General features: G+C 39.2%; 1 protein-coding gene across 1 annotated transcript; it reads left to right on the forward strand.

Annotated features, from left to right (window-relative positions):
* Nucleotides 1–4974: 4974 nt before the first annotated feature.
* On the forward strand, nt 4975–8096 carry LOC121723742 (mediator of RNA polymerase II transcription subunit 31). The gene is made up of 2 exons (XM_042109838.1): nt 4975–5239; nt 7397–8096. The coding sequence occupies exons 1-2, from the start codon at nt 5218–5220 to the stop codon at nt 7786–7788; spliced, it is 414 nt and encodes a 137-aa protein (XP_041965772.1). The 5' UTR covers nt 4975–5217; the 3' UTR covers nt 7789–8096.
* Nucleotides 8097–9828: the final 1732 nt, after the last annotated feature.

Here is a 9828-nt window from a genome sequence, read left to right on the forward strand (position 1 = left end):
ACTTTGATGACTTTGAAGGCGAAGGAAGTGTGAGAAGAATTTCTGTGTATCTATCATATGAGTTACAAGATTCAGTTCGATGGCTAACGTCACGAAGTTAAGTGTGAGTCTGCGCAGTACTGGGGGGACCAACTGAAAAATCGTTCTATTTGACTCAGTGCCCTCCCATTGAAAACGACGGAGTCTGTTCGTCCATTTCTTTTACTGTCTATGGGCGGGACTTCACCACTCTATAGTTCCAAAACATACGCTGGCTGTCTTGTTCTTCTATGGGCACATAGATATGGACCCTTTCAAGAGAGTTCCATTATCAGCATCATAGTTGGCCCCACAAGACTTCCTTTTTAACATTCCATATGTTATCTTAATGTAGAGGAAGTAGATTGGGGCCCAAATAGAACGTTCAAGCATTGTTTTTGTTTATCTTGTTGAAAGGGTCTAGATTGGGACTAGATGTCGCCTTAACGACTGCTGTTCATTGGAACGAATGCGTCAATCGAGACGCCATCTTGCCGCGGTGGCCCACTCCTCTATAATGCATTAGCGTCAATCTAGGCAAAGATCTAGCGAAAATAAAATCACCATAAATCGTCAAAATCTCAAGCAATTATCTAGTTTTTTGGGTTGTTCCAACTGACAGGTATGTATTTATGGTCGAGTCTAGAGAAAACTAAGCTTTTGACGATAATAAAGACACATTTTACCCGTCTAGCCCCATAAACTCCCATTCATTCTGCACTAGCTAGCGGCGGACCCTGGAGGAACAATGAGTGAACTGCAACCAGGTTCGATACAATGAAAGTAAACAGACTCTCCGTAGACTGGCTCTGGTTGAGGCCACATACCTCTCGTCTCGTTTACTCGTGTAAGTTGTAATCTTACCAGAAGTTGCTGATCTGTAGATCTGTAGTTGTAGATCTGTAGAACATTTACTTCCGTGCTTTAACGTGGTCTGTATACTTCATATGTCAGTCGTTACTTTTTTAATCATGGGCCAATGCTATGGGCAAACGAGATGTAGCCTAATTCACAAAAGACAAAGCCATGAGAAAAGTGATTTTCTTACGTTTCAACAACAACGAAACCGAGTGTGCCATCATTGTGAGAAGTTCCCAAATTTGTCGCTAATCGCTAAAAAGGTTTTCTGTCGCTGGGGATGGCCAAACGTCGCTAAATAGGTAACACTGACAATACGGGAGAACTAGTTTAGAGCTTCAGATCCCCGCTACAAGATGGCGGCGGTGTTGACGCATGCTGAGAAGCCGAAGGCGACATCTAGTCAGTATATATATCTATGTTAGCCTGGCTAGCGCCACCACTTCTCAATGAGACATGGTCTGGGAACCAAACGTTCATTTTCTCGTATTTGAAAAAAATGCCCAGATCCGTTTATTGGGTGCCACGGATGTCTATCAAATGCGTCTGTGCATAGCTCATCATCGTCTTGCTTTCCCCCCTGTTCTGTGATTGGTTCCCTATCTCAGGCGAAAATTTGCTCCATGGTCTCCAGGCTGCCTTAGCAGCGTGAATCAAATCGCGCGCAAGGCAGCATGGGAACACCCAGGCTAGTATAGACCTATTTTTTAAAAAAATACTGTGAAGCCAAATCAGCGATCTTATCCACCAAAAATATCAGTGTCTATACAGTAATAATCTTCTAACTGTGAAAATGTCAGACCATATTTTGCCTTATTTAAAAAAATCGAAATTGCTCATTTTGTTTCATAAACGAACTACAAAAGAAGTCACGTGACTTTACCCTTCGACGTTACTCATGGTAGCATGGTTTGTTTATTAGCCTAGTTAGCATTGACACTTAACACTTACAGCTAGCTCTTCATGTGAGTAGAAGCACAACACCAGTTATCCTGACATAAAGGTTATCACCACGCGGTTTACATCACGTTCCGTTATTACAAAAATATGTTAAGCCAGTTAAGCAAATTGCGTATTGATCAGTTAGAGATTAAGCGCCCAAACATGTGACGTCACATGCAGCTGTAGTTCCTTATCACCGTGTTACGACAAAAGCTCAAAACAATTCAACTGATCCTAAAAATAAGGTATGACCACTTGAAGCAATAGAGGTGACCCCAGTGCCTAACATATGGAAGGCATTAAATTAAGATCCCAATGTGCACCGAGATATATTTTTTCTAAAAAAAAAATCCCATCCACTCTGCTAAACTCTAGGAACGCAACCACTAGATGGCGATGAGATTCAACATCGCTGATTTGGCTTCACAATATTTTTTTTAAAATAGGTCTATGGGACTTAACATTGGAGCTGCTCTTCGATAGGAACGCAACCACTTGGGGCGCTGGTTTTCACTTTCCCTCCCTATTAACGTTTTTCATGTGACGTATTCTAGGTTCTATAGCTTTGTTTACATCCAGCTGGTAGGCAAGGGACAAGTTGAACCCATTGAACATCGTTGTCTGCAGCTGCCTCTCAGTAGGCTACATCTCTGTATTTCAGGCATCAATAAAGGTGATGAAACGTTATCCCATTGTTCAATATTTGATAGCCTGTCACAGGAACGTTGTTTCGCTAAAATCGCCCTGATTTGGTGCATTGATCTGTATCGATAACGTTATGGGAGAACCTGCATGTAGCCTAATGGTAGCCTAACTTTTTTTCTCTGTTCAAAACTCGGTTTACACGAAGACAATAGCCTTTCTTAGAAGCTGTGAAATTTGACCAGAAAGGAACATGTCTTCCTTCTGAAAGCTGACACAAAATCAAACAATATTTGATCATTTAACTTCAACTGAACAGCGACAGGTCTTGGTAGGCAGTAGACTCAGCAGACGTTAAAACGGTAGCCTACTGTTATAGCCAGAGTCAGTCAGCATCATGTAACATTAATGGCGTTAGTCATGAATCCTGTAACATATTATATCATATAACAGCGATGGCTTATTCGAAGACGATCTGCATGGATATATAACCACCCAGAAAAACTCAGAATGTGAGTGATAAAGTTCATTAATTGTATGAAACTTTTTATTAGTTATCCATTGCAGCATCGCCTATATTAGGCTGTTATGCTAGCTCAGCCTTTAAATATGTTGTTATTTTGGTCATGTGGACTTGATTAAACGAATAAAGATAATCCATAAACTGCTTATTTCTTACATGACTGAAGCAGTAGCCTAGGTTCAACAGTGGTGTTTGAGGTTGCTGTGTTAAGTTGTTGTGTGTGATCGCTAAACAATTAGGATCACATCAGTTTATTGTGACATACGGGAGTTAGCCTGACCTGTAACGTTAGCCTATAGCACATAAGCCTATTCTGTTTTCATTTATTAGCATTTGTTGTGATTATATAATCAAATGACACTCATGATAACTTGAAATAGAAGGACAGAAGATAGGTGATTGATGTCCACAAGCACGAATTTCACGAGACAAATTAGAACAAACTGTTCCGGTAAAAATAATCTTGCCATGTTTAAAATGCTGCACTTTTTCCCTTCATAGCCTATCTCTGGCAATTCATTTTTGGATGACTGTAGATAGTAGTATTTTAGCCTACGTCTTCGTAGACAGTAGGCTACACCATTAGGCTATCTCGAGAATAAAAGACTTCACAGCTGCTAATGATCATCCTCCACAACCACGAGGATAGGTAGGCTAAACGGTCGTTCGTCGCCTTTTTGCTTCTTATTGTAAAACCAACTGTTAGGGCCTACACAAGTGGTCGGCATCCCGGTCAATATTTGATATTAAAATTTCAATTTTGAAGCTATTTGTAACTATGTGTAGCCTATGCAACCCGACTGTTGTAGGCTTGCCTACCACTCTCTGCAGTGCCTTGCCTACCATTCTTGCCTACCACTCTAGTTGTAAACAAACGGTCACATGACATTATGACGTAGGTGCAAAACCTTAATTCACCCCTTGCAAACACGTGACTTAAGTCACGTGACGGCTCCATGCTGGAAGGCAAAAAGATGGGAGACGGACAGCAAATTACATTATGTCATAAAGATTATGATGAACTGAACACCATTACTATAACATATTTGTAGTTCAATGTATTGCTGTTTGGGGTCTGATAGTCAAAGAAGATGCCAGTGGTGTTGTTAGATGAAATGGGTCATGATCGCAAATGTAAAGGTATTAAAACTGGTGGTAACAGCAAGGGGAGATAACGTTACGTTAGGCTACTGTAATTAACATTATGGTAAATGAACACCCATAAGTATTTCTGGACTAAAATATTGCAAAGCGATTTGGTTACTTTATTTGTCTTGCTTTTATCAGTTGTAACACAGTCAAAACGTTAAGAATGTCATATCAGAACATGAAATAATAACTAGCTGCCACACTTAGAAGCTAGCTATTCTAGCTAACGTTTATCGTAGCTCATAGTGCTAGGGCTAATGTAACTCGTCAGTTTGTACGTTGCCCAGCGAATAAACTAACTTCTTACATGTCTTAAGTTAAAGAATTGAAAGAAATAGGAAATAAAAAAAAACTTGAACGGTATTATCTGTTTACATTCAGATCGTGCCAAAGACTTTGCCTAAGTGCTATCTGCCGTCCTGTTCAGAGTCTATGGTTGCTATAGCAACCGCTGCTGCGCTTCATACACTGAGGAGATAAGCATGCAATTGTGGTTGAAATACAAGGATACAAGGAAGTTTATTGTCACATGCATATAGTTACTGGAAGTAAGAAATGCAGTGAAATTATGTCTGGTGTCAGCCTATTTGATACTCCCGAAACACAAAGAAAACAAACCAAAATATATCTATGCAAGAACATGGGATGTTGTTGTATTCCAAACAATAAGCCAACAGTCGTGGAAGGACATTACTACGGTTAAATCTCACTATAATCTCCTAGCTGTGCGATATGTCCCATTACAACCCATTGATTTGATTCGTGTTCTTGCCGTCCACTAGGCTATTTTGCTGTGGCGCGAACAAAACGTGACGTCACTTGCAAGGGGTGAATAATTTAGCGGCCATATTGATATTTACGTCATCGTCACCTCCATCGTCGCTTCAGTTTCTCTACTGTGGCTAGCTGAAGACTCATCTCTTCGAAAGGCATCCTTGATAGTTATGAGCATTATTTAGCGTTCTAGATCGAAGCAGCAATGAAAATGGATTAGCTGCTAATTAAGAATGACCTAACTCTGGATATGGGTGTGTAGCTCAACGTTCAGTTAAAATCTTTCTTTGTGTAACGTGGATCTAACGTTAATGTTAGACATTATGGAAGCAGGTAAGTTTGGCTAACGTTAGGCTTATTTCATGCTTTATTTTACTGTCTATGATTTCATGTTGTCGTGAAACCATTCAAACAGACTGTAGACTAACGTTAAAACCTTCTAGGCCTAAATGTTTTGCTTTCTGCTACATCTGTGAGCTAGCAACCAACCTAGTTTAGCCTACTCTGTTGTGTGCTAGATTACATTCGTAAAGAGGCTAGATCTTCTAACGTTAAAGAATCTTGATTACTGACGCCGCTTCAACCCTCTCTGCTACCGGGCGGGGTACATTCTCTTTCCTTTGCATTAGAAAAAGTAACCAAGTGTTCATATTTATGAAACATTAACTCAAAAATGTGATAACCATTTAGCGCAAAAAATTAAACGTTAGAAACTAGCTTTGCTTGTACCATTAGCCACCCCGGTTTTCTATGGTGGCCCTGAAGAAACGTTAGAACTACTGGCGTCACGCAATCCAGCAAAATTGTCCTTGCTCACACCGCTAGTCTGAGACCCCCATTCATTCAAATAATATTTCGTGTGTTCAAACTAATGCCGTGAATTTTGATAGCAGCCATTTCATTTTAATGATACATTTTTGTGCAATATATATATATACACCAAGAATAACATAAAATCGTCAGAGCAATGTGGAGACATTTTATGTGTAGAAACAGCTCCTAAAATAAGATTTTCGATAAGATATTCGGCGCATTTACTGTGAATAGTGCAGTGCCAGTTCAAACATGCCATTCCTGTAGAAAACACGATATGATAGCTCAATTACATGCCCGCAGGTATGTGTGTTCTAAAAATAGGATGATGAAGGGGGAAACATCATTCCAGATAAACATTCAGTGAATACTGAATATTATATTATTCATCATTCGATGAATACTGAATATTATATTATAATATATTAAACTATAATTAATGTGCAGTAAGCAGAATTTAGGCATGACTGCATATCAAATTTTTACAGATCAAAATGAAATAAGCCTAACAGCTGTTTTGAGATGCTCATGATCATCATAAACTCGGGACCATTAGCCTATCGCTTGTTTCAATTTGGAACCTTGCAGTCGGAATTGTCGTTTGTTTATTCAAAGTCTCAAGTCCAAAGAAGTCCTGGGTTATTCAAAGTGTCAGTTTATTGCACATCATTTTTACGTCATTTTGAATAGCCACTGCTAATTTTATGCAAGCCAACTACATACAGGGAATCTTTGTCAGACATGATAAAAATTGAAATATCTAGCATCTTGACCCGTGCTCAGTGCTGCCAAACCTTCGCTTACACTTGAAATCCGCTCCGACATTCACAATGCTTGCCCAGTGGACGTCGTAGGCTACTAGAATGTTGGAAGCATTTTGAGTTTGGGAGAACATTGTCTAACTGCCCTAATAATGTTACGAAACCATGTAAGACAATGACATGACAAAAAAAGTTTGTTTGGAAATTATTATTTATTTTACACCAACGGTTCATTTCCCCCCAACAATATGGGCTTGTGCACCACAGAGCCATATAAAGGTACCTTTATATGGCACCACTATTTTCAATGACTTCTTTTATAAGCTGTATTGTTTAAAAGCATGTAATATGCTATTATAACATATCATTATTCAATGTGTTTATCAGTACCATAGCAACGCCAACTTCTGCTCGGATTGTCGGATAGGAACCGCCTGTTGACTGTCGTATGAGTTAAACTTTTTTTAACGCATCTGGATGACCAACGGATGCCCTCGGGGACCCAGGTTCGAATCCGACCTGCGGTCATTTCCCAACCCCACCCCATCTCTCTCTCTCCCACTCGATTCCTGTCTATCTTCACTGTCCTCTCCGAATAAAGGCAAAAAGGGCAAAAAATATACTTAAAAAATAATAAGAGACCACTGCACATGTTTCTGACTGCACATTTTGAATCCTACGGTTGCTGAGTTACATTCAAATGAGTTGATGGTCATATTCAAAATTAAGAGACCACTGCAAATTTGCCCGGTCACCTGTATTTGTCTTAAAAAAAGATCTTAAAAGAAAATCTGATACTCTGTGTACATTGCAAACCTGAAAAAGCTCGTTCACACACATACACACAAGAAATAGTTGTTGATTTATCTTTAACAGTATTGAATTATTTATGTGATTGTGTGACTGTATTCCACAGACGAACAAGCGAGGAACCGGTTTCAATCGGAGTTGGAATTCGTTCAGTGTCTGGCCAATCCCAATTACCTGAACTTTCTTGCTCAAAGAGGATATCTGCGCGAGAAGGTGTTTGTGAATTACTTGAAGTACTTGCTTTACTGGAAAGAGCCGGAGTATGCCAAATTTCTCAAGTACCCCCACAGCCTACACATGTTGGAACTACTGCAGTATGAGCACTTCCGTAAGGAGCTGGTAAACGCGCAGTGCGCCAAGTTCATCGATGAGCAGCAGCTCCTGCACTGGCAGCATTACTCCCGCAAGCGGACTCGTCTTCAGCAGGCACTGGCTGAGCAGCAGCAGCAGCAGCAACCACAGCAGCAGCCTCCACATGGAAACACTACCTCTAAATGAAGGGCAGAAGGACAAGGAGACCCAAGACAAAGTGACTAGTTGACCTGGTGTCATTGATCATTCAAGCTGTTGCAAAAGAAGATGTGTGTAACTCCGTCATGGCCATTGATATGGACTAGCTTGTTGAAAATATTACATTAAGTGTTACATTGACATAATGAAATATATTACACATATACAAAATTAGCAGTATCTCCAGTGTAAGACCATTTCTCTCCCTTTGGTTTTCTGATATCTACTGAAGCTAGTTGGCTGAACTAGACAATGCTGTTGTGTCTTTAGCAATAGTAAATCAATGTTTACATGTATTTTGTTCCTTGTGATCTTTTTTGTTTAGAATTTTTCTCTGAAAAGGGAAGTGAAATATTGTCAGGCTGCCATTGGTTGAGTAACAATTACCCATGTACTTCTGATCTCTTCTTTTGAAATTCAGGTAAATATCCATAAAGGTAAGATTCAGATCAGGGCTCATAGAAGGTCACTTAAAATATTTCACTGTGTTTTTCTTAGCCTTTCTTTGTTGCCTTAAGCAGTGTTTTGGGTTAGTATCCTGTTGGAAGGCCCATGACCTGTGCTTGAGACAAAGCTTTCTGACACTGGACAGTATGTTTGCCTTCTAGTCTTGAGATTTCCTTTTTCCTTGCACAGAGCCCCAGAGATATTATGTTTACTACCCTTTACCAGACAGCAAAGCAGCCCCAAAACATAGCCAAGCTTCCTCCATGTTTCACAGTAGGTTTGGTGTTTAAAGGTTAATTTTTTTGTCTGTGAGCTGCCAAAAAGCTCCATTTTCATTTTCTGCCCAAATTCATTTCTCACAGGATTGTGACTTCACAATACGTAAGCCAGTTTCCATCTGTGTTTTTTTAAGTTCGTCTTTCAACAGTGGATTCCTCCAGGGTGTGCACTCTTGTCCAAAAAGTTGTTCTTTCTGATCTCTTCGGACAACTCTTTCCTTTGCTTTCTCTGTTCCATATTTATGGTGCACATAGTGATGCCAAACAGAAGAGCAACTTATCTCCATTTATGGCCATTGTCTCCTACTTAATACAAGATTGAATTCATGTGTGAAACTAATTAAGGTGAAAAAGTTTGAAAAGTTTTGTTTGAAACATTACTATTCCATAGTTAATCATCTTTTTTATGGGTACACCAACCATTTGTCCATGATATTTCAGAATGTTTGTGATTCCCAAGAGTACAATAAGTCTTGTCTTACATCTATTCCACATCCATACATTTTTATAACGAGTAGAGATGGTTGATGTGAGTGCCTATGTGAATCAAGACCAGTTTTCCACTAGATAAACTAGGCTTGTGATTATTCCAGAGACGTGTTTACTAGTGCTGAACCTGTTCATTCACAGTGAATGTCAGACAAAGACAGATTGTCCGTATCTGGAATTGGGTGAGTACACCGAAAACACCACAAACAGCACAAGACCAACAAAACACAAAGGGACTTAACCCGTCACACTTAAAATACAATAACAAAACAATTACAATAATAAAACTTGTTATGCCCCAAGATAATGTTGGGCATTGAGAACGCATTGACTGAACATTCAACTCCCCGCCGGTTTGACAGCTCACTTCCTATTTTGTTTAAAGCGAGACTCCAGCTCATGACCTCCACCACACCTGATTGGCTAGTCAATTAGAAGGTCACTAAGCCAGCGAACTACTTCAAGTGACAATAGTGAGGAAGTAATATATAATAAAAGTGTGATGTAGTGAAAATAAGTAAATAAATATATTTGACTAGATTAAATATTTTATGTAAACATGACAGAAACGTGATTCTGTCACACTTAAAACAACTAAATATGCCCTATTCCACAAAGCCTTTTCAAGCAGATTTTTTTTGGGATCAATAGACATTTTTGTCCAAGGTGACTTACAAAAAGTAAAAACAACAAAATGAGCAAATGGCATAATTAAATTATTTATTGAATCTTTTTTTTTTTTTTTAAATGTATAGTAAAACCATAAACTATGGCAAATAATATAGAACTACTTCATATTTAATATGGCTCACAT

This window comes from Alosa sapidissima, chromosome 1 (assembly GCF_018492685.1).
Source record: "Alosa sapidissima isolate fAloSap1 chromosome 1, fAloSap1.pri, whole genome shotgun sequence".
Classification (NCBI taxonomy): domain Eukaryota; kingdom Metazoa; phylum Chordata; class Actinopteri; order Clupeiformes; family Clupeidae; genus Alosa; species Alosa sapidissima.

What these genes read in the sequence shown, in the direction of transcription:
- LOC121723742 (XM_042109838.1), top strand. Translation starts at nt 5,218, where the DNA reads ATGTTAGACATTATGGAAGCAG. An exon ending in GTTAGACATTATGGAAGCAG is followed by an intron (nt 5,240 to 7,396) that starts GTAAGTTTGGCT and finishes TGTATTCCACAG; the next exon opens with ACGAACAAGCGAGGAACCGG.